The following is a 25,333-nucleotide window of genomic DNA, read 5'->3' as shown; positions in this document are numbered from 1 at the left end:
GACGGTACCACCAACCGCTATGACCTCCAGTCCTGTCAGGAGCAGGTACCACCAACCACTATGACCTCCAGTCCTGCCAGGAGAAGGTACCACCAACCGCTATGACCTCCTAAACTGTCAGGGGAAGGTACCACCAACCGTTAATACTTCAAATCCTGTCAGGAGAAGGTTCCACCAACCATAATGACCTTAAATCCTGTCAGGGGAAGGTACCACCAACCGCTATGACCTCCAATCCTGTCAGGTGAAGGTACCACCAACTGCTATGACCTCCAATCCTGTCAGGGGAATGTACCACCAACCATAATGACCTTAAATTCTGTCAGGGGAAGGTACCACCAACGGCTGTGACCTCCAGTCCTGTCAGGGGAAGGTACCACCAACGGCTATGACCTCCAATCCTGTCAGGGAAAGGTACCACCAACTGCTATGAACTCCAATCCTGTCAGGGGAAGGTACCCCCAACCATAATGACCTTAAATCCTGTCAGGAGAAGGTACCACCAGCCGCTATGACCTCCAATCCTTCCAGGGGAAGGTACCACCAACCACTATGACCTCCAATCCTGTCAGGGGAAGGTACCACCAACTGCTATGACCTCCTAATCTGTACACTCACTGAACAAATTATTAGAAATACTACACTAATATTGGGGTGGGCCTCCTTATGCTCTCAAAACAGCCTCCATTCATCATGCTGTGAATTACACGAGATGTTGGAAACGTTCCTTTGAAATTCTGGTCCATGTTGGCATGATTGCGTCACCAGGTTTCTGAAGACTTGTCAGCTGCACAGTCATGCTGCAAATCTTCCGCTCTACTAACATCCCAAAGATGTTCTATTGGATTCATATCTGGTGACTAGGAAAGTCACTGAAGAACACTAAATTCATTGTCATGATCATGAGAACAGTTTGAGGTGGCTTTTAATTTGTGACATAGTGCATTATCATGCTAGAAGTAGCCATTAGGAGATGGGGGCAATTGTGGCCATGAAGGCATTCACATGGTGAGCAAAAAGTACTCAAATGGGCCTTGGCATTCAAGCGATTATTGACTGGTATTAACAGGCCCAAAGTATGCCAGGAAAACGTTCCCCACACCATTACAGCATCATCACCAGCCTGGACTGTCAAAACAAGGCAGGTTAGATGCATTGGTTTATGCTGTTGGTGCCAAAGTTTGACCCTTCCATTTATGTGCCTCAGCAGAAGTTGACCAGGCTACGTATTTTCAGTCTTCAACTGCCTCAGCGTTCTGTTCTTGGCTTGACTTCTTGAAAGTTCTGTTTTGGAGAAATCCTCCCTAGTCATCTTCTTTTGTGTGAAAATGTAAAGCATTTCTAAATCTTTCCTTTATATTTTACAGTTATGCCTTACAACAGTGCACACCACTGCGTTATTGAGGTGGAAAACTTCTTATTTGTGCTGGGAGGAGAAGATCAGTGGAACCCGAATGGTAAGTCATTATCCCAGAAGCATCCAGAGTTTTTTGTTTTTATACAAGCATTTTTCTGTCACATTCTAGTATTTTAGTATTTTCAGTGTGCTTGAAAGACAAATGTTAAGTTAACTTTAAATAAGCTTAAAACCAAAAAATGGTTGTGCCATAGTCAGTGCTCTTCATCAGTAATGGAGAAAAGATTCAAAATTAAAGGAATTTAAAGGAAATGACGGGATAAATGTGAGGCAGAAGTGCAAATTATCCCTTTGATTTCTGGGTATTACTACATTGGTACTGAATATCATAACTTCATTCTCAGTGAGCGAGATTTGGTGACTACGGGTGGGGATGCAACAACCACATTGTCTAGATGTTCAATATGACCTGACAGATTTTTTTCAGCTGCTAGATTAAAATCTTCATGATTATAGAATTAATGTTAGAAAAGCACATATTATTTACTTATTACTCTATCTATTTGCTTATTTTTACTAGGTTTAAGTTTTATTCTGCTGGCCATGCTCTCTTTCTCAGGGGTGGGGGTTGATTTTTTTTCAATCCTATTCTTCTAAAATTGATGTACTTGTATGGAATGTTGTGTGATTTCAATAAAATCAATAAAAAAAGAAAAAAAAATCAACTCAGCACAATCACACTTGGCAGACTGATAAACAAGACTGTCACAATTGTAGGCATGCAATACCTAGTGACATAATTGATAACTACACCCTACTGTCGTGCTATTGACTTGATTGATGTATATATGTACTGTATATATATATATATATATATATATATATATATATATATATATATATATATATATAAAATATATGTTTATATAAAAAACATATATAAATACATAAACATGTATATATATATAAAAAACATATATAAATGCATATATATATATGTTTATGTATTTATATATGTTTTATATATATATATATATATATATATATATATATATATATATATATATATATATATATATATTTATGAATTTATATATGTTTTATAGAGAAAAGCCAAATGGCTAACACGGTACAACACCCTAGTACTATATGTTTTATATATATATATATATAGTGACCACAAGGGGGCATTGCAGCACCCCAAACACCAGTCGCAGTATAATAAAAAGGTTTATTCTTATAAATACCTTTAGAAATGGCTTAACTATTGGCATAAACATAGTTCAGCAATTCTTCTCACTTTTTCTCTCTTTCTTCTCCTCCACACCTCCCATTCAAGTTTTGTCCAACCTGCACACCTGACTCCAACATTGCCTGGATGACGTTGAGCAGCTTCTTTTACGTTGGACCTGCGAGTACTTACGGTGCAAGGGCATATCCAGATGGAAACACTTCCAGGTCAATCAGAAGTCCCGTAATTTAGGGAGCATAACTCCCTACAGCACCCCCCTGGTGATACCCATAGACCCCAGCAGGGCTGCCCCACTGGACTATGGTCCCCAGCAATCCCTGTGGGTATCTGAATGGATAGCAAAGCCCAGAGATACTGACATGTAGTGGGTTGGGGGAGCATACAGCTCTCTGTTATGTTGCCCTTCCAAATAGTAAAGAGGGAGGGGCCAATCCTAGTTGGGACACCAGCCCATGTGTGCTGACCTTTACACATGGCTGAAGTGAAAGGTCATGCGGTCAGGCTAGATATAGGGCGGTGACATGACACCAATGGGGTCATGAGAGAGGAGCGGGGAACGCGGTAGTCCAAAGGAGGAATACAAATCGAGAAAAGCAGCGTGTGGGTGTATGGGAGGCCACAGACAGCGTGGAGAAGGGTTTCGAAGAGGACGAATAGCAATCGAGAAATGCTGTGTCGGCTGCGTGTGGGCGGGACCGCTTTTGAAGAGGAAACAGGACGATCCGGAAGAGAAATATATACAGTGTAAGATATAAACGAACCACACGCCGTGGCGCAACGTTAGGGGCATCGCCTCTGACGCTGACGTCCGAGGTTCGATTCCCGAGAGGGAGTGCAGTGGAGTGTGTACACCTGATGAGCCCAGAATGAGGGCGAAACACGTGTCGTGTACTCTTTGCATTTATTTGACAGTAAACTATTGCAACCATTCTATGATCTGCTCTTCACAAACTGAGGGCACCGTGGCGGATGTTAGCAGATTGCTGGCCAACCACAAAGCGTTACCTGGTAGGTAACCACCCACACTAACAGATTGTGACACAGACTTCGAATGCCGTGAATATATATATATATATATATATCCTGCGGTGGGTTGGCACCCTGCCCGGGATTGGTTCCTGCCTTGTGCCCTGTGTTGGCTGGGATTGGCTCCAGCAGACCCCCGTGACCCTGTGTTCGGATTCAGCGGGTTGGACAATGGATGGATGGATGGATATATATATATATATATATATATATATATATATATATATACATATATACACATATGTGTGAGTATATATATTTACATTTCTACATATTGATTATTTTGCATTTTTAAATAGAGACGTTGTGGTGGGACATTGGTTGCTGCTCACAACTGTAGAGGAATAGGGTTGAATCCCAGCTTGGTCACTGTCTATGTGTTTCCCTGTCTGCTTTGATGTTCATCCCAAAGTCGTGTTGTTAGGTATCTCGGCAACTCTAAACTGACCCCATATGAGTGAGGGTGCGTATATGCAGGAGCGTGCTTTGTGTTGGACTGATGTCCCATCTGGACTTGCCTTGCACCCAATGCTATCATGATGTAGACCAGTACTTATTACCATGTAATGGACTAAGAAGCTTTGATAATGGAGAGATGTTTATTTATTTATTATTTATTTATTTGCCAAACTTTTAGTTAGTTAGAATTTTTGTAGATTGTGAATACATTTTGCAGTTATTCCAAACCCTTCATTTGCTAAATTAAAATGTTTCATATTAAGATCAATTATTCTGTCCTTCTCTTTAAGGTAAGCACAGCACTAATTTTGTCAGCCGCTACGACCCCAGGTTTAACAGCTGGATACAACTGCCTCCCATGCAAGAAAGGTAAGTGACTTTATTTGAATCCTAAGCTAATTATGAAGGGAATTCATCCAGTGGATCAAGACTGTTATTTTAAAATGAGTTCATCAAGAACACGTGGACACAGTTAAGGGTAAATTTCTCACAAACATTACAAAGTTTTTCTTCACACAGAGAACCACAGACACTTGGAATAAGCTACCAAGGAGCATGGTAGACAGTAGGACTTTAGGGACTTTCAAAACTCGACTTGAAGTGATTAGGACTGGTGAGCTTGGGCTGGGCTGAATGGCCTGTTCTCGTCTAGAGTGTTCTAATTTTCTAATAATGATTTAGTATCTCTTGCCCAGATCTTCAGCATTACAGTGCATGTTACATATAAATGTTGCTCTAAAATTATTTTTTGACTTACAGTGCACATAAAAGACATTTCATCCCCCTTGAAAGTTTTCACATTTTATTGTTATACAACATTGAATCACTATGGAATTAAGTTGGCCTTTTTGTAGAAAAAAAAATCAATGTCAAAGTGAAAACATATCTCAGCAAGGTATTCAAAGTTAATTACAAATATATAACACAAAATAATTGATTGCTTAAGTATTCGTATGACACACCTAAATCGTCATTGATGCAGGCAATTGGCTTGAGAAGACACAGGATTGGCACAATGGAGTTCACTCCTCTGGGGTTTCAGTTGATTGCAGTATAAATGCACCTTATCTCGGGGGTCCAACTTGTGGTGAGGCAGTACGGTGGTCTAACCTACACAATAAAGACAAAAGAACACTCCAAGCAACTCTGTGTAAAGGTGGTTGAAAAACAAAAGTCATGGGATGAAGACAAGAAAACATCCAAGTCACTGAATATGCAGTTATAAAGAAATTGAAAAGTATGGTGCACCCATGAACCTGTCTAGAAAAACTGAGTGAACGTCCAAGAAGATAGCAAGTGAGGAAGAACACCAAGAGACCTCTGGGATTGTGAAGGAGTTACAAGCTACAGTGACTGAGATTTTAGAGACCGTACAGACAACTGTTGCCCAGGTACTTCATCAGTCACAGCTTAATGGAAGAGTGGCAAAGGCAAAGCCACTGTTTAAAGAAAACCACACACGTGACATCTCAGTTGGAGTTTGCCAGAAAGCACATGAGAGATTCTGAACTCAGCTGGAAGAAGATGAGACCAAAATTGAGCTTTTTGATCAACAGACAACACTGCACATTATCAAGCATGGTGGTGGCAGCATCAAACTGTTTGGATGTTCCTCTGCTGCACATCCTGAAAGGTGTATGAGGGTCGACAGCAACATGAATGCAGCAAAATACGGTGAAATCCTGGAGGAGAATTTGACGGAGTCTGCAATAAACCTGCAACCTGGGAAAAGATCTGTTAATCCAGCAAGACAAAAATCTCGAGGGTAAAGCCAAAGCTACACAGGAATGGCTTCAAAACAACAATATTAATATCTTGGGATGGATGACTCTGCGTCCAGATCTCAGTCTCTCGAGTTTGTAACTGGACTTGAACAAGGCTGTTCACTCGCAACACCCACGCAGACTGACAGAACCTGAGCAGTTTGGCAAAGAAGAGTGGAGAGAAATGGCAGCGTCCAGATGTGTGCACACTGACTCGACACTGTCATGGCTGCCAGAGGTGCCTCGACTAAATACTGACCTGAGGACAGGTGAGCTGCTTTGACTTAATTATATGACCTCTAAAACCAATTTCAATTATTTTATTTTTTACATTTGTAATTAATTTAGACCACTTTGCAGAGATATGCTTTTACTTTGACACTAGAGAGTCTTCTTGTGTTGATCAATGTCAAACAAGGCAAATTAAAACCACTGTGATTCTAACATGTATGATAATAAAATGTGAAACCTTTCAAATGGTGGGGGGGGGGTAAACATTTATTATAGACACTGTATTTACTTATACCATTTTGGTTCAACTTTTCTATTGTCTCTTATGTCATCTGGAAAGGTAAAGGACCTGCTAACATCGTAAAAGCTGTCTAGAGGCTTCAACAGTGCACTCTGCTGGCAGAATGGATAATAACATTTTGAAGAAACAGCTCAACAATAAAGTCACTAGCCTGTGTCGGCCAAAGCTTAACTGAGCAGTCAAAGCCTTTGTCTCAAGGAAAGAAGACTGGCCATGATAAATGGTACGGCCACCATGGCAATCCTGCACCAACCAGCAACAAAGTGAAACTAGCTAATCTAACCAAAAATAACAGTTTTTGTACATGTGGTCCTTTTAACATTTCTACATTGAAGAGTGACACAGTTAAAAGTCACTACATTAAAACAAGAAAATGGCAAAGTGCTCTGTCCATCTTTGTTTTCACAGTGTGAAAGTTTGTATCAATCCTGACAGCATCAATCTTAAAGTGTACTTTTAATTTAGAGAACCTGACCTGTTTAGTGCATAATCATCAAACTGTTGAATTTATATATCGTGAACATCATAACGAATGGAGAGGCATCCCAAATGGATTCTTTGCCGGGCTAGGAAGCCATCATAGATGGATTGAGATGGACAGGCATCACGACTGGGTTTGTTACTAGCACCTTCCTCTGTAATAGAAGGACAAACGGAGACTGCTTCTCAGAGTCTGGCATCCCTCTGGTGGAGCTCCCATGTGTCCTCCCACAGGGCATGTTGGGAGCTGTAGTCCTGATGGGTGGCTTTGTTGGGGCACTTGGGTACTGCCAGGGGAAGCTGCAGGGGAATACTATTTCTACTTTGAAGGACCTCCATCTAGCCTGGAAGTGCTTCTGACAGGCAGTTCTCAATTCTGGAAGTACCCCCAGGTCCGAGATAAAAGAAGACACCTCACCTGCCCCTGAGAGTTGGGAGGAAGAGGACATTGCTGACAGAGGAGGATTGGAAGGAGACAGAAGAGACAATATTTGTATGATTTACATGTGTGAAAATGAGACCTGTTAAGGTATTTTTACGGAAGAATAAAATAATTTTAACCTTAAAACTGTGACTGTGTGGGTTGTGTCTAGCATTCAGGGCTCAGTGGCGCCCCCTAATGTTTAAATATTGGAACAGTCTAGACGAGAACAGGCCATTCAGCCCAACAAAGCTTGCCAGTCTTATTCACTTAATCCTTTTAAAACAACATCACGTCGAGTTTTGAAAGTCCCTAAAGTCTTACTGTCTACCACACTACTTGGTAGCTTATTCCAAGTGTTTATCGTTCTTTGTATAAAGAAAAACTTCCTAATGTTTGTCTGAAATTTATCCTTAACAAATTACTAGCTGTGTCCCCGTGTTCTTGGTGAACACATTTTAAAGTCTCAGTCTCGATCCACTTTACTAATTCCCTTCATAATTTTAAACACTTCACTCATGTCACCTCTTAATCTTCTTTTACTTAAACTGTAAAGGCTCAGCTCTTTTAATCTTTCCTCATAATTCAACCCCTGTAGCCCTGGAATCAGCCTAGTCGCTCTTCTCTGGACCTTTTCTAGTGCTGCTATGTCCTTTTTGTAGCCAGGAGACCAAAGCTGCATACAGTACTCCAGATGAGGCCTCACCAGTGTGTAATAAAGCTTGAGCAGAACCTCCTGTGACTTATACTCCACACATCAAGGCGCTATATAACCTGACATTCTGTTAGCCTTCTTAATGGCTTCTGAACACTGTCGAGAAGTCGATAGCTTAGAGTCCACTACGACTCCTAAATCCATCTCATAAGGTGTACTCTCGATTTTCTGACCACCCATTGTGTATGCAAGCCAAACATTTTTACTTCCTATGTGTAATACTTTACATTTACTGACAGTAAATCTCATCTGCCACAAATCTGACCAAGCCTGAATGCTGTCCAAGTCCGTCTGTAATGATTCAGCGGATTCTAGATTATCTGCCAGTTCACCTAGCTTGGTATCATCTGCAAACTTAACCAGCTTGTTATTTATATTCCTTTAACATGATCCCATATGGCTACAAAAAGAAAGATACAATTGCAGAAATACTGGCAATTCAACATTATTTGCTCTCTCTACTGCAACTCCCAGGGAAGAATCTACTGCGACTGCTTTAATGGAGGGATCCGTCTTTCTTTGTCTTTTGCCATTAGGTGAGCTGCATGTCTTTACACAAAAAGGAACATGAGCTGCAGAGGTTGCTCCGCAAATCCTTCTGTTCTGATTTGGACGGGCCAGCGATAGTCGAATGGGAATTTGAATAGGAATTTCAGTCTTCCCACTTTGTTTCTTTGAAAGTCAACTTCATTTATTGTTTTTGCTCGTTCTAACCACCATGTCAATGATGACATTCTCTTTTAATGTCACGCTTGGTATCCAGGGATGTTTTCCTGTTCCAGCATGTCGCTACTCATGTGTCAGTGGATTACGTTTCCGAGTGACTTCTAATATAAGGTATAAGGGAGGCAAGTACACACTGTCAACTTTTACAAACTTAAATTTCATTAGAAATTTCGAGTTACTGTCAAAGCACTCTTGGCTATGATTTCTAGTTCACCCTTTTTGCAAAAGTTAGCCCAGTCGATCAACCTTGATGTGTCACAAGGTGACAGTTTCTGTTTTGCACGTTCTGCTCTCTGCCTCTAGGAAAAAACAAAAATAATATTAGCGAGTCACTATTGTTCTGGAATTATTTTTGCTCTTATAGTTCACAAATGGCTGTTCACGACAAGTCCCACAAAGTGGCCATCATCAACTGCTCTGATTAGAAGCAAATTACACAACAGAAAAATGTTAGGAGGACAGCTGCCATTTGAGAAATGAGAGAAGGAGTAACAATCCAAAAGAGGAATTTTACTTGGCAGCCTGGAGCTCAAATAAAGCAAAGCCCAGAAGACATCATCATTCTCAGAATTAGGACACATCAAATTAACATTTTATAGTGTGCTGGAGTCTCACAGCAGCAATGGCTTTGCTTAGATTTTGACCTCAACCTGATTTTGTGCATTCAGCCTGTGGCTGTATGGTTTTCCATTTTGGATCATTTGAACTTTCCTCGTGGAGTTCCAGGGAGTCAGAGCACTAAGCACAATGCTGGAACAAGCAGGGGTTGGAATGCAAGTCCATCAATCCGTGCTGAACTCATACGAATATCCATAGAAGTCCAATCTATATTCACTGTTTCACCAAACATGTGCATCTTTGGAGAGGGGATGTAAACTCAAGTGTGTGGAGGAAATCTACACAGACTCAGAAAGAACATAAAAACACCTCACTGAGCGCAGCCAAGTCAGAATTTGAATTCAGTTTCCTGGGGCTGTGAGGTAAGGCAGTGTTATTAAGCATTGGCCCACTTTGCCCTCCTCTGATAGCTTGTATGTATGTCATGTAAAATGTTATCACACATGCAAGCAGGCAGCACGGTGGCCTGCCAGTGGTCCTCAGTTCAGTTCCATATTTACTTATGTAGAACTTGCAGGTTCTCTCTGCCCTTCCATAGCTTTCTTATTTGGATTCTTCTTACCATCCTAACTCTTAAACCCTGCTGTTCGTTTAATCTGTGTTTCTTAAATGGCCTACTGCCGGTTCTCAAAGTGGATTGACATCCTGTTCTTCTCTTACATCAATTGCTTACACGACACAGGGCAAGAAAATGCTGTTTTTGAAAATCAAAGCAGGCCATCTTAATTACATATCTTGTGTCTTTTTCAGGAGAGCCAGTTTCTATGCCTGCAAACTTGACAAACAGCTCTATGTGATCGGTGGAAGAAATGAAAGTGGATATCTGTCCAGCGTGGAGTGTTATAACTTGGAAACTAACGAGTGGCACTATGTGTCTCCACTGCCACAACCTTTGGCTGCTCATGCCGGCGCCGTTCATAATGGCAAAATCTACATTTCAGGTGAGTGTTACTGTGCCCGCAGCTTCATAAGGTGCTATGGCGACTCCTTACTTCAGAAACAGGGAGCAGCTCACAGTATGTTTTTCCATCCAGTTATGAGTCGTGAACCTGTCCTGGCAGCACTGGGAGTAAGTTGGGCAGGAGCTCTAAAACATGGTACCAGTTCATTGTAGCCACACTCATGGCCTATGCCTGCCAGGTTAGGATTGCCAGCTAGTTTCTGGGGCTGTGAGACAGGGCAGTGTTATTAACCAATCTGCCCCCCTCTGATAGTTTATGAATATCATGTAAAATGTTATCTCACATGCAAGCAGGCAGCACAGTGGCCTGCTAGTGGTCCTCAGTTCAGTTCCATATTTACTTCTGTAAACAGCTTGTGCTTGGAAAGTAGAAGAAAGACACAGGGAGGACATGCAAACTCCACACAGTAACCAGGCTAGGATATGAATGTGGCACTCAGGAGCTTTGAGGTATGGTCCTTAATGATTGTGCCACCTAACCGACCATAAGTAAAGCTTTTAATAAAATACATTTCTATGGTATGGTACATTGATAATTATTTTTATAATTATTATTACACTATTGTGATTAATAGAACCAGAATACTGACAACGAAAAATTAAATAAAGTATAAAAGAACAACAAGGATTAGTTTTTAAAGACTAATTTTATTGAAAGGCATCCAACATGATGTTTTGTTGTTATTGGCGTAAATCTCATATTGAATGCAGCTTAAAGTAAAAATTCTCAATGGGCAACCCATTGCTTGTCTCACAGCTTTAAGGACCTCAGCTCATTGGGTTTAATTATTGTTTTTTGGGGGGTTTGTATTGTGTGGGGTTTGTATATTCTTTGTACAGAGTAGGGTGTATCTTGATGTCCAGGCTAAGTTGTCCTCCATAGCCTGGTCATTCTGGCCCCCTAATCATCCCCTGTCTCTGACTGGCTAACTGTCGCCACCTAACAGCAAATGTGTGGTGAGCGTACCGACACAAAAATGGCTGCCATTGCATCACCGAGGTGAGTGCTGCACATTAGTGGTGGTTGAAGTGGCCCTTTGAGTTTATTGTCATCTTTGAGTTATTATTTTATTATTATTATTATTATTATTATTATTATTATTATTATTATTGTTATTATTATTGTTATTATTATTATTATTATTATATACTGCCTAGATAGATAGATAGATAGATAGATAGATAGATAGATAGATAGATAGATAGATAGATAGATAGATAGATAGATATTACTTTATATTACTTAACATAAATCAATATATTAATATATATTATGAGGAAGGTGCATTTCTAACTATATATATATATATATATATATATATATATATATATATATATATATATATATATATATATATATATTGTAGCAGTAGAGGCCCCTATCGACCTCTTCAACCCTCAGGTACCACGCCAAACACCAGGTAAAAGTACAATTATTATTTATTTTATAATAATAACATGCACTAAGCACCCTCCACTCCACACTACTCATACAATACAATGACCAATAAACTATCACCAATCCTCCTCTCCCAGACACTTAGCCACCCTTCCTCCCAGCTCAGCTCAGCTCGTCTGGGGTTTCCCAGAGTCCTTTATAGTTTCTGACCAGGAAGTGTTTCCAGCCCTGCAATCCATGAGTCCTCATCACTTCCAGGTCAGATTAAAAGTCCTTTTCTTTAACCCGGAAGCACGTCGTTCCTTCCGGTCATTTGACCAGGACGCACTTCCAGGTTATAGGGCACGTAGCACTCTGTAAGCTTCCTTACAGCGGCTCCTGGTGGTCCCCATGGTATCCAGCAGGGTTGTTTATAAAAACTACCATGTCCATAAGGCCCTGCTGGAATTCGGGGAACTTGCATGCTGCTGGGAGGGCTCCATCTGGCGGCCTGGAGGTGTGGACCGGAATATTTGGCCGGCCATCCCTCACAATAGATATATATATATATATATATATATATATATATATATATATATATATATATATATATATATATATATATATATATATATATTGCTGAAAAAAATAAAGGAACACTTTTTAATGAGAGTATAGCATCGAGTCAATGAAACTTGTGGGCTATTGATCTGGTCAGTTAAGTAGCAGAGGGGGTTGTTAATCAGTTTCAGCTGCTTTGGTGTTAATGAAATGAACAACAGGCGCACTAGAGGTGGAGGTCACTGACATTTTTCCTTCCTCATCTTTTCTTACTGTTTTTTCACTAGTTTTACATTTGGCTATGGTCAGTGTCACTAATGGTAGCATATGAGGCGATACATGGACCCTACAGAGGTAGTCCAACTTCTCCAGGATGGCACATCAATACGTGCCATTGCCAGAAGGTTTGCTGTGTCTCCCAGCACAGTGTCAAGGGCATGGAGAAGATTCCAGAAGATAAGCAGTTACTCTAGGAGAGCTGGACAGGACTCGTAGAAGGTCCTTAACCCATCAGCAGGACCTGTATCTGCTGCTTTGGGCAAGGAGGAATAGGATGAACACTGCCAGAGCCCTACAAAATGACCTACAGCAGCCCACTGGTGTGAATGTCTCTGACTAAACAATCAGAAACAGACTGACTTCATGAGGGTGGCCTGAGAGCCTGATGTCCTCTAGTGGGCGCTGTGCTCACTGCCCGGCACCATGGAGCTCGATTGGCATTTGCCATAGAATACCAGAATTGGCAGATCGACCGTTGGCGCCCTGTGCTTTTCACAGATGAGAGCAGGTTCACTCTGAGCACATGTGACAGACGTGAAAGGGTCTAGAGAAGCCGTGGAGAACGTTATGCTGCCTGTAACATCGTTCAGCAGGATCAATTTGGTGGTCTGGGGGGGCATATCCATGGAGGGATGCACAGACCTCTACAGGCTAGACAACAGCACCTTGACTGCCATTAGGTATTGGCATGTAATCCTTGGACCCATTGTCAGACCCTATGTTGGTGCAGTGGGTCCTGGGTTCCTTCTGGTGTACGACAATGCCCAGCCTCATGTGGCAAGAGTATGCAGGCAGTTCCTGGAGAATGAAGGAATTGATACCATTGACTGGCCCCCCACGCTCACCTGACCTAAATCCAATAGAACACCTCTGGGACATTATGTTTCGGTCCATCCGATGCCGCCAGGTTGCACCTCAGACTGTCCAGGAGCACAGTGATGTCCTGGTCCAGATCAGGGAGGAGATCCCCCAGGACACCATCCGTAGTTTCATTAGGAGCATGCCCCCACTGACATTGTCAGGCATGCATACAGGCATGTGGGGGCCATACAAACTACTGAGTACGATTTGGAGTTGCTGCAATGAAATTTCGTCAAAATGGACTAGCCTGCCTGCTGCATCATTTTTTCACTTTGATTTTCAGGGTGTCTTTGAATTCAGCCCTCTGTAGGTTAATAATTTTCATTTCTATCAAACAATGTGGCATCCTTTCATTCCTAACACATTACCCAGTCCATATCAGTAGAGATTTCCAGCAGGATTTTTGACCCATTAAGATCTGATGTATTTTCAAAGTGTTCCTTTAATTTTTTGAGCATTTTTATATATATAAAGAAAAGCACTTTATAAATGTAAAGATTTATTATTATAAGGCACTGTACAACAGATAGATAGATAGATAGATAGATAGATAGATAGATAGATAGATAGATAGATAGATAGATAGATAGATAGATAGATAGATAGATAGATAGATAGATAGATAGATAGATAGATAGATAAGGCACTATACGATAGATAGGTAGATAGATATGTATACAGCATGTGTATGTTGTATAGTTTACTGTACTATTTTGTGTAGCTCAAGAAATATAAATGAATGCTAATATTATTTGAAGTAATAATGGTATGCTAGGGTTATCGGCACTGAGTTTGCCTGCATCTGCTTGTAAAATGTGTGTGTTTTCCATCGGTGGATTGGGCAACAAAGCCTGGCATAAGGTTATACGTGGACAGGCACACCCTATTTATACTTTGACGTTCATCCAAAGATAACAGACAATCAACCCACTGCTGTGCCTGGAAAAAAATGTCTCCTATGCTCTCTGGGGTAGGAACATGGATGAAGATGGACACTCACTATCTGCACCATACATGTCCATCGGATTTACTTCTAATTGTTGTTTTTTGAAAGCAAAAAGCTGACATTTCAAGCTAGTAAACCCTTTCTTCTTCACCCTTTGCTATCTCACTGTACATCACGGTTGTAATTTTTATTTCTCATGCCTTATGTAGGACAACACCACTCTGAATTCCCGTTGCATGAGAAGGATTTTGTTGTGTTGTTACGCTTCTCCTTCTTTGCTGTCCCTCCATTGGCATTTCATGAAAGCCTTTTGTATTGTGTATTTTATGGTCTGGAGCCATTTTGTTCAGTATCCTGAGCAGCTCCGAGGGGTGGCACCGTTACAGTCCATAATTGCTGCCATCAAGTGAAATGTCTGAAATATGAAATCCCCATTCAGTGAAGAATGTATATTTAATTGAAATTAATTTTAGCACCAGCAGACCGAACAGAGCTCCACAGGGATGCTCGGACCAAAGTTATTAGGTGAGAACTGCCTCTTTTCCTGAGGCATGACTTGTTATTTTATTTTTTTGTGGCTGCATTATGGATGTCTGTTGTTTTCAGCCAGACATAAATAATGGCATCGTTTTTCCGTGAGACGTTTTTTGAATGGAACAGCAAGCTTATGTTAAAATGTACTGTACTGATGAGCTTAACCATAAAAGTAATACAGGCTGGTTTATCATCTGTTTAATGATTGGCCGTACTGTATTTCGACAACTTTTGGCTGGTTTAACCGCAAAATTCCTCCATTTTGTCTCCTTTCTAAATGTTGGCATTTTCAGAATTGAGTTCTTGAGAGTTTGATAATATAACTAAATTTAGTGTTCCTGCTATAATGTGAATTTTTGAATGCATTCTGCTACAATATTCTGGGTCTACAGTAAAATGTTGAACTTTACAGTATTGTTATGTTATTTGACTTGCCAGGGGTCTTATCCATTGCTACAGAAAAACCTTTCCATTCTTTTATACATTCCATTCGTCCATTATCCAACCCGCTATATCCTAACACAGGGATCTGCTGGAGCCAATCCCAGCCAACACAGGGCGCAAGGCAGGAGACAAATCCCGGGCAGAGTGCCAGCCCACCACATGGCACGCTCACCCACACACCAAGCACACACTAGGGACAATTTAGAATCACCAATGCACCTAACCTGCATGTCTTTGGACTGTGGGAGGAAACCCACGCAGACACGGGGAGAACATGCAAACTCCACGCAGGGAGGACCAGAGAAGCGAACCCGAGTCTGTTACTGTGAGGCAGCAGCGCTACCCGCTGCACCACCATGCCAGCCTTCATACAGTTCCTTCATTCATTATTTGGTTTACTCATTCATTAAATAATTGAGTACACTTATTGTCATTCATGCTGGCAGAGAGCCAGGGCATATTATGGCATTATTGGGGGCACAAATCAGGAGCCAGTGTTAGATGGGTGTCAGGATTTTACTGAGTATGTTGTCAAAGCTTCAGCTCCTTTAAAAGTTTTATTTATGCCCTTCAATGTTCCCTGTTTTATATATTGCTAAACATCAGGGCCTTCATTTGTTGCTAATATGAGGGATGTTCAAAAATTTTCCGCACTTTTATATTTTTGTTGGAAACAGTGAAAGCGGGAGGAGTATAGTAATTGGGCATTAAAAATTTGGTACGACGCTGGGAAAATTGTATCGCAAACGAAGGTGACTATGTGGAAAAGTGATGTCATTTGTTTTTGAAATTCTTAATAAATAGAGTTTAAAAAAAGTGCAGAAACTTTCTGAACGTCCCTTGTATGTCACCAAAGCTTCCGCTCTGTCCATTGTGTGTTGTGCAGTGCGTGAGGTCAGCAGCTGCATTTTGTTTATAAGTACGTTGATTCATTCTCACAATTCTGACTGCTTTAAGGTGAAATTGTTAGTTTTAATTATTATTTCAACTCTGGCTAGTAATATCCTATTACTATTTATGTACTGTGTTTCATTTCTATTGTAGTCGACCAACTAGAGAGTCTAATGAAAGCAAGCCTTTGCAATCAAGTGTAGCGCTTATAGCGCTTAGGCTGTGTGGCGAGCGGCTGGGGGTGGTACCCAGCCGGGACACCCGGAAGGACCAGAGGAGGGATTACGCCTCCTCCAAACCACAAGGGGGCGACCGCCCTGGTGGCTTTGGGAACCACGGGAAAGGAGCTTGGAAGCTCAACCCTATAGGGCAGAGGTTCTCAAACTTATTTTGTCTACCGCCCACTTTGAGAATCAATTATTTTCTAGCGCCCCCCAAAATTTTTAACTTTACCACATCTTAAAAATCACAAACACAATCACTACTTTAATTATAGCGTGCCATATGTGTCTTATCCTGTTTCTGAGTTCAAACTTACATTTTAAATGAGACTTTCTAACTAACGGGAGCAATAAAAACGCAACTTTATAATATTTAAAAAAGACTTTTATTCAAATTAAAACAAACATTTCAATTAAAATTTTAAAACTTATCTAATGTGAAGGATGAATCTGATGATTTTTAACAAGTTTGTTAATATCAGGTTCGAATTTACTCAAAAACAGCCGTAAGTCACCGCGTTCGGTAACATGCAAACGATTCCTCTTTTTAGTTAGCAGCGTTGCCACAGCACTAAATCCACGTTCACACAAATATGACAATGGGAATGTTACCAAAAATCGTTGAACAATTGACCACAATCCAGGGTACAATTGTGGGACTGGCTTTTGTAGCCAAAATTCTTGGTAGCCATTTTTGAATTTGATTTATATTTCCCCATTCGTTGTCAGTTCTATAAGTTCTTCCTCAAGCTGGGATGATCCTGCTGTGTTGACATTTGAAAAAGTATCCAACACCCAGTCCGGTATTTCCAATTTTAAAATGTCCTGGAACTGTTCTTTGAAATCACTGTGGAGGTTCTCCAAATGTTGGCAGTAAACAAGCAAGTCGTCGTTGATGAAGGGTACTGCTGATAAATTAGGGAAATTGTGAAACTCACGCCTGCTGATGTTTTTCTTGTGTAAGAGCAGTTTGGCTACGAAAGCAGCAATGATATTTTTTGTTTTAATCAAGTTCAAGTCGTCACCTTGAAGTTGGAGATTGATATCATTAAACAATTTATACAGGTCTGTCAAGTACGCAATATCATTCTTTGATGTGATGAGGTTGTTGCGCAATTCTGTGTCTTTGTTTTCCAAAAACTCTATCACAGAGTCAAACAGATTATAAAATCGAGTCAGACAACTACCTCTTGATAGCCAACGCACTTCTGTGTAAAACAGCAATTGGTTGAAATCTTCATCATTAACAACACAAAGCTGATTAAATAATCTGCCATTTAAAGAGCTCTTTCGGATTTTATTGACCGCTTTGATGACATGTTGCAGTGATTGAAACAGCCGTTCACTCAAATTTCTCGCAACCAAATGAACAGCGAGCACATCTGGAATTTTATTTTTTAAGTACACTATGAAGCCTTTGTGACGCCCTGTCATAGCCGGGGCTCCATTCGTAGCAGCTGATATAATATTCTTCAAGGGAATTTCTTTCTCATCACAAAACTTTTCCAGTGTATTAAATATGGTTTCTCTGGTTGTATCTGTCTCTAAATTTCTAGCAAATAATAGTTCTTGACATATTTTCTCATCTTTAATAAACCTCACGTATGACAACAATAGTGCTTCATTAGTTGGTAAAGTGGACTCATCCAACTGAATTGAGAATTGACTAGTCTTCAGATGATTGCACAATGAGTCTTCAATATTTTCAGCCATTTCATCAATTCGTCTTTGCACAGAACTATTGCTCAAAGGAATTTTTCGAATAATATCTGCCGCTGGTTTTTGGAGCACAGTAGTTATTACTTCTTTTATTGCCGGTAAAATTAACTCTTCTCCAATAGTGTGTGGTTTGCCTGTTTGAGCAATTAACAAAGAGATATTGTATGAGGCTCGAAGTCCGTCATCGTCTTGCTTTGAAGCCGCTGAAAAAAGTTTTGATACAGTTGGTTGAGCTATGTACTTCTTTTCTAGGTCTTGAAAATAGGCCACATTTTTTTCTTTCTTATCTGGATGCATTTTATTCAAATGATCTTGTAGCCTAGAAGGCTTCATCGCTTCATTCGAAAATGTTTTTTGACAAAGAAGGCACATAGGCGAAGATGGATTTGTGGGATTTTCAACAAATCCGTATTTAATGTATTCCGCACTGTATTGCCGTCTCTCCTTTTTTGCTTCCGACATGGTTTTGTCTTTACAAATACATGAGTAAAGTATCAAGCTTAAAAAACTTTCTAACGATTGCGTGCAAAAACGCTAATGAAAATAAAAGAAGTATTACGCGCTCTCATATAGGATTAAAATACAGCACGCACCGACAGGAATAAGACAAACATGCACAAACTCATTTACCTCATTCGACGGAATTCGTACTGAGCAAGTTAGAACAGTAACCGTCATTTTTATTGAAAATAAAAAATATAGAAAATAAAAAATATCGAATTAAAAAATGTCGAAATTTTAGTATAAATAAAAAATTGGTTTAGGGGGTTAAGGCTAGGGTTAAGATTAATTTTTTATTTATACGAAAATTTCGACATTTTTTAATTTGATATTTTTTATTTAATATACCGGTATATTTTATATTTTCGATAAAAATGACCGGAATCAGTTAGAACAAGTATCGATGATCCGGCCGCGCTGTTTAATAAAAACTTGTTAAAACTTGACTGCTCATGGGCTACCTACGAAAGCCATGATAAATTATTTATATTTATACAATCAAACAGGACAGGAATAAGAACGAAATAATCGATGTAGTATAGTAGGTAGGTTTTGATTTTAGTTTAAATTTTAAAATATTAGAAAAAAAACACAAATCAGCCATCGCCCCCCTAAACTGCTTCAACACCCCCCAATTTTCTCTGGGCCCTTTAACGCCCCCCTGTAGGCCTCCAGCGCCCACAAGGGGGCGTTATCGCCCACATTGAGAAAGATTGCTATAGGTGCTCGTGGTCACCGCCAGGGGGCGCCCAAATGCTTGAGGAGCCCTGGCCCTCAGCACTTCCGCCACACCCGGAAGTGCTGGGAGGAAGAAGACCAGGGACACTCGGAGTGCTTCCGGGTGCACAGCCGGCACTTCCGCCATACCAGGGAGTGGCACTCATTGGGAGGCACCTGGAGCACATCCGGGTGGATATGAAAGGGGCCGCCTCCCTCCATTCGATGGCTGGAGTCGGGAGGAAGAAAGACAGAGCTTGGGAGGAGAGGAGTGGAGGTGGACCTGAAAAGAGGCATTAGTGAGAGGCCTGGACTTTGGGAAGTATTGGGTTGTGTGCTGTTTCACTGTAAATAATATGAATAAACGTGTGTTGGGTTTTGTACCTACGGTGTCTGTGTCCGGGTCATATCCAAAGCTGTTTATTCGAGTACAGTTAAAATAGAACAAACACAGATAATGAAACAAATCTCTTGGGACACAGGAACTATTTATCTACTCCCTACTGTTACTGGCTAAGGGAAATGGGTTATTTATTGTCAGGTGTGGTCACCCCGGAACACACCGACACTGTACGAACAGGAACTGTCCCGGTGTCACAGCCCCTAAAACACACTGTATTCATTACACTACAGATGTTCTGTACGCCGAAATCATCCCAGTGTTGCGACCCTGTCATGCGGATCACTTTCACTCATGCTGTACTCTAAGTACTTCAACAGCCTCCTGGTCATGCGTCCACACACACTTGCGTGGTTCCAGACTCCCTTTTTATGCCCACTTCTGGGGCCTACAACTTCCAGCTGCCCTCTTTGCACCCTGAGCACTCTTCGCACTGGACCTGTAACTCTGATTGGTCCATTTCTATTTACAGCTCGGCCGTCTGATATATTACTGTATATCCAGTAGTGCTCTGACATAGCAAATGCTACCAGGATTCATTTTGTAAGCCAGCTGACTACAAGTCCCAAAGCTTTCTTTCTTTGTCGGGTTGTTACAGTTTCTTGCTTTGGAGACTTTCATGACAGATATCAAACAATCGATTTTTATTTCATATTGTGCCATTCATAGAGTACACCATCACAAGGCAAGCAAGGATAACTCCTTTCATTTCCTTAAGTTACTTATTCAGATCATTCAGAACTTGACAAGACAGGAATAAGCCCAAGACAGGACTCCAGTCCATCACAGGATCAACACACGGGCCAATTCAGCTAACTTGCTTGTCTTTAGACTTCGGGAGAAAATCAAAGCAAACCTAAGTGGACACAGGGAACACTCGGGATGCCAACCTCGGTCTTCTTGGTGTAAAGCAGAGTGTGCCTCTCAAATGAAACTATAAATTCTGTTTTATTTGAGTTGTTAATATTTTGATTTGTTATTTTTATGACGTCAATGCATTGCCATGTCATTTAGTGTGTTTCTTTGCAAACAACCATTTAATGCAGTATTCCTGATGTGCAGTGCCATATTGAACACAGCATCAATGTCCATTGCTAGTATCTGTTATGGTTTTTGTCACAGCTTCATTCCTGGTGTTAGTTTCTTTAATTCTTGTTTGCTTATTTTGTCATATTTTAAATGAAAATGTGTTGGTTACCTTCTTTGTTTTTACATTTAACAGTTTTTTCTTTAAGTGTTTTTGCAGTTTTGTCTCGTAATTATGTCCATTCAATTAGATATCTTTCTTGTTATTCGTATACTGAACCCAAAGGGACGTGGCCTCCTGACACAGCAGCTCTTGAGGCTGTCTATGGAGTTGGCCTCTATAAAGCCCTGAGTTGATTCAAGCCAGACCTCATGCATTAGCAATGTCTGCTCACATTGTTCTGGTCTGCTTTCAATTCTCCGGCAGTTTTGTAAGTTTAGTTGGCCTCTCAACTTTAATAATTAGGAATCCCACACACAGCAAAATTAGAGTGAGGCCTCCAAAAGACACCATAACCTAAATAAGCCTGCCCAAGGAGACACATCACAAATTCAGCTATCCTCAAAACTGCAGACCCCAAATAAGACCAGCTGGCAAAATAATTGGAAATGTCCCAAAATATAACAAAAGCCTTACACGAGGCTTGTGGACAAAAAACAAAAGAATCTTTATTAATTAATGGTTTGTTAACAAAAGAAAAAAACAAAGAACAGTCCAAACAAGCAAAAATAGGCAAATGATGAGCTGTCTGGAAGGCAATCCTGCAGCACACAAGTCCTAATCCACAATCCAGGAACAGAATCAAAATAAAGTAAAAATAAACTGAAAATCCAAAGAAAACAGCAACACTCACAACTCCACAGCTACACAAATAATGTCCTGCTGTGGTGGGTTCAGGAAGGGTGACGTCAGGGTGGCCCCACCTCCTGCGGCTCCACTCACAACGCACTAGGAATATCAGGACATTTACAGTAAGTGAGTGGTACATACTGTACTTAGAAACATTACAGAGAATACGTACAAATATGAAAAATAATCATTCAAAAATAACAATAAAACACATCAACACACATCAGTGCATAACACTAGCGTTGTTGTTTGTGTTTGTGGTTCTACATTTTCCTACATTTGATTTTTGCATTTTAGATTTGGTTTTGTTAGCCTTTTGGGTTGCCTGTTGTTTTGAAGCAAACTTTGGTGTTGAACTTTATTACTTCATGATTTTCAAATTATATGTTTATTTGCATTTATTGGTGCTTTAGGCCTTTATTTAAGATCGAGGGTTCTTTTTGAAACTTTTCTTTATTTAAAATAATAAAGAATTAATAATGCTGTTTCTTGGGTCAGGAGTTTTAACAGTTCCTCTTAGGCCCTTCTGCATTTTTAGGCCTAAGCCTACTTGAAGTGTTCATCATTTTGTTTCTATCACTAGGGCCACTCCAGAGGTCACGACCTCTGACCAATTACTGCACAGGGTTAAAAGTCGCTCAGAAAGGTCAGTTCCTTATCCCAGTTGATGGATTCCAAGACTTTTCTTGCCTTGTGCTTTGATACCTGAAAACTTGACTTAGTGTTTCTGTTCTGACTCAGCAGTAGTCAGAAAAAAATTTTAATTAAAGGGATCAGGAGATCGAGCAGAGTCAAACATATGTCAATACCAGAGAGAGAAAAGAAATATCTCTTAAATGAACCAGAAATTGCTAAATAAAATTTAGAAGCTGAGTCAAAAAACTGTTAAGGGAAATATAGATATTTATACACCAGATGTTAATTTGATCCAAAACATTGCAGTCATGCTTTAACTGCTCAAGACGTGAGTGACCACTTGCAAGAATACAATAACACATCAAGGGAAGATGGTCAAAAAATCTTTCAGGAATAAAAATCACACAAAATAAGTTTCAAAATCAAATTTCATCAGGTCAAACATCCCAGTTTATTTACAAGTCCAAAAACAATTTGTAAAAGGCAGAAAAGATTTTAAACATACCAATTATAACAATTTCTGGTTTCGGTCTCTACACATATTTTTGACTATTATGGTTTTGTTTTGTGTTTTTGTTTTACTTATTAGCCTGATTCTGATGTAGTTTTAGCTTGTATAAATCTTTGTTTCTGGTCACTTCTAAAAATACTGTACCTTTTCCAGATAGTGTACTGAAAATATCTAGAAGTAGCGTCTTACGCTTTTAATATTTTTTGACCACACTTTGTAAATGCTGTCTTTATTGGTCTAGTTGGTTTATTTATTGTATTGCCCTATTGTCCTTTACAATGTTTCCATTTACTATGTATGGAAATCTTTAGTTTATCATGAATCTCCTCAGTTGGACCCTTGTCTGTTAAACACTAAGATTCTGGTAGACTGGACATTTTTCCATATTGTCTTTAGTAAAACACATTACAATTCCAGAAACAGAAAAGAAGAAAAAAGGTAGTAATTCTGATAACAGACAGTCCCTCAAACATAACATAAGGCAGGCCTGTTTAGGTTAAATGGTCAACATAATCTGCACATCTTTGAGGAAAATGGAGTATGCAGAGAAAGCTAAACTAGACTTGGACAAATGTACACTAGATTTAAACCGATTACTCTGAAGGTGTAAAGTAGAGATCAGTGTTGTGTATGAACTAGTTCAAAAGAGAGCGTTCATTGAACAAGCTCATTTTTCTAAGAACGGTGAACTTAAAAGCGCTATATAAATGTAATGAATTATTATTATTATTATTAATGTAACGTATTTTCAAGTGAAGAACTTGAATGTGAGCTAGTTCAGTTTTCTGTGACATTCTGGATCTGGATTAGGTCCACATTAAACATTTTGCCTTACCCTGTAATGTAGGGGTAGAGCCGACTCTGAATTCGGTATTCGGATAATAGGAATATAATAATATAATATATATAATATATATTAGTATAATAATAGCAGGAGGAGGAGTATAGGAACCTAATCAAGGACTTTGTTAAATGGTGCGACTCAAACCTATACAACTGAACACCAGCAAAACCAAAGAGCTGGTGGTGGATTTTAGGAGGCCCAGACCCCTCATGGACCCTGTGATCATCAGAGGTGACTGAGTGCAGAGGGTACAGAACTATAAATACCTGGGAGTGCAGCTGAATGATAAATTGGACTGGACTGCCAATACTGATGAACTGTGTAAGAACGGACAGAGCCAACTATACTTCCATAGAAGGCTGGCGTCCTTCAACATCTGCAATAAGATGCTGCAGATGTTCTATCAGACGGTTGTGGCGAGCGCCCTCTTCTACGCGGTGGTGTGCTGGGGAGGCAGCATAAAGAAGAAGGACGCCTCACGCCTGGACAAACTGGTGAGGAAGGCAGGCTCTATGGTAGGCATGGAGCTGGACAGTTTGACATCCATGGCAGTAGCGACGGGTGCTGAGCAGGCTCCTGTCAATCATGGAGAATCCACTGCATCCACTGAACACTGTCATCTCCAGGCAGAGGAGCAGCTTCAGCGACAGACTGCTGTCACTGTCCTGCTCCACTGACAGACTGAGGAGATCGTTCCTCCCCCACACTGTGCGACTCTTCAGTTCCACCCGGGGGGGGGTAAACGTTAACATTATTCAAAGTTATTGTCTGTCTGTATACCTGCATTGTTATCACTCTTTAATTTAATATTGTTCTTTATCAGTATGCTGCTGCTGGAGTATGTGAATTTCCCCTTGGGATTAATAAAGTATCTATCTATCTATCTATCTATCTATCTATCTATCTATCTATCTATCTATCTATCTATCTATCTATCTATCTATCTATCTATCTATCTATCTATCTATCTATCTATCTATCTATCTAATACATTTTTTGCCATTTATTTGTATTCGGAAGAAATAACGTAAAATCAAATAGGCACCGTCTGTGTCTGTCTGCTTGTGTTTAAGCTGCACCCCCGCTGACACGAGCACGTGGTTCAGCTCCGCTTTCGCTTTTAGGAAAACGTTATACTTCACAAGGCTGCTTTATATTTTTCCCTGTTGGACGTGCAATATGTGACATGAATTTTGACCGGCAGCGTAATACATTAGTTCACCTACTTGCTGGTCCCACAGTCACCATTTGTGTCACAGCGGTAATTTATATGTATACTTGCATCTATTTAATTACTTTTTTGACTGGAAGGATATTAGCATATATGGTTATACGTGTTTGTTGCTGGCTATAATTCAATGAAGTGTATTTAAATAAAAATGTCTTCTTAATTACTGTATTTTATTTAAGAACACTGTAATAGCCTAATATAAGCCATGCAAAATTGAAAAAAGTAAACTCGTGTTATTTATTCTCACTCCTTAAAAAATACAAAATGAACTGAACATGAACTAGTTCAAAATTGAAATAGTGAACTATGAACGTGAATTGGTTCATTTTAATTTGTGTGAACTGAACTTAGAGCGAGTTCTTATGAGGTGTAAACTTGCACAATACTGGTAGAGATCTTAACCACAGTACCACTTGATAAAGCATTCAGAACCACACAAAACTACCACAGGTATTGCCCAGGGCTGCAAGAGG

At 40.1% G+C, this 25,333-nt stretch overlaps 1 protein-coding gene across 1 annotated transcript in view; it reads left to right on the top strand.

Moving 5' to 3' along the window:
* The window catches only part of klhl14 (kelch-like family member 14), a 116,497-nt gene that overhangs the window by 64,715 nt on the left and 26,449 nt on the right, over positions 1-25,333 (top strand). Inside the window, exons 4-6 of the mRNA XM_028804445.2 lie at positions 1,368-1,457; positions 4,385-4,463; positions 10,100-10,290. Of these exons, the coding sequence (XP_028660278.1) occupies positions 1,368-1,457; positions 4,385-4,463; positions 10,100-10,290 (360 nt within the window). The remainder of the gene's footprint in view (positions 1-1,367; positions 1,458-4,384; positions 4,464-10,099; positions 10,291-25,333) is intronic.

This window comes from Erpetoichthys calabaricus, chromosome 6 (assembly GCF_900747795.2).
Source record: "Erpetoichthys calabaricus chromosome 6, fErpCal1.3, whole genome shotgun sequence".
Lineage (NCBI taxonomy): Eukaryota > Metazoa > Chordata > Cladistia > Polypteriformes > Polypteridae > Erpetoichthys > Erpetoichthys calabaricus.
This window is presented reverse-complemented; position numbering and strand designations above follow the sequence as displayed.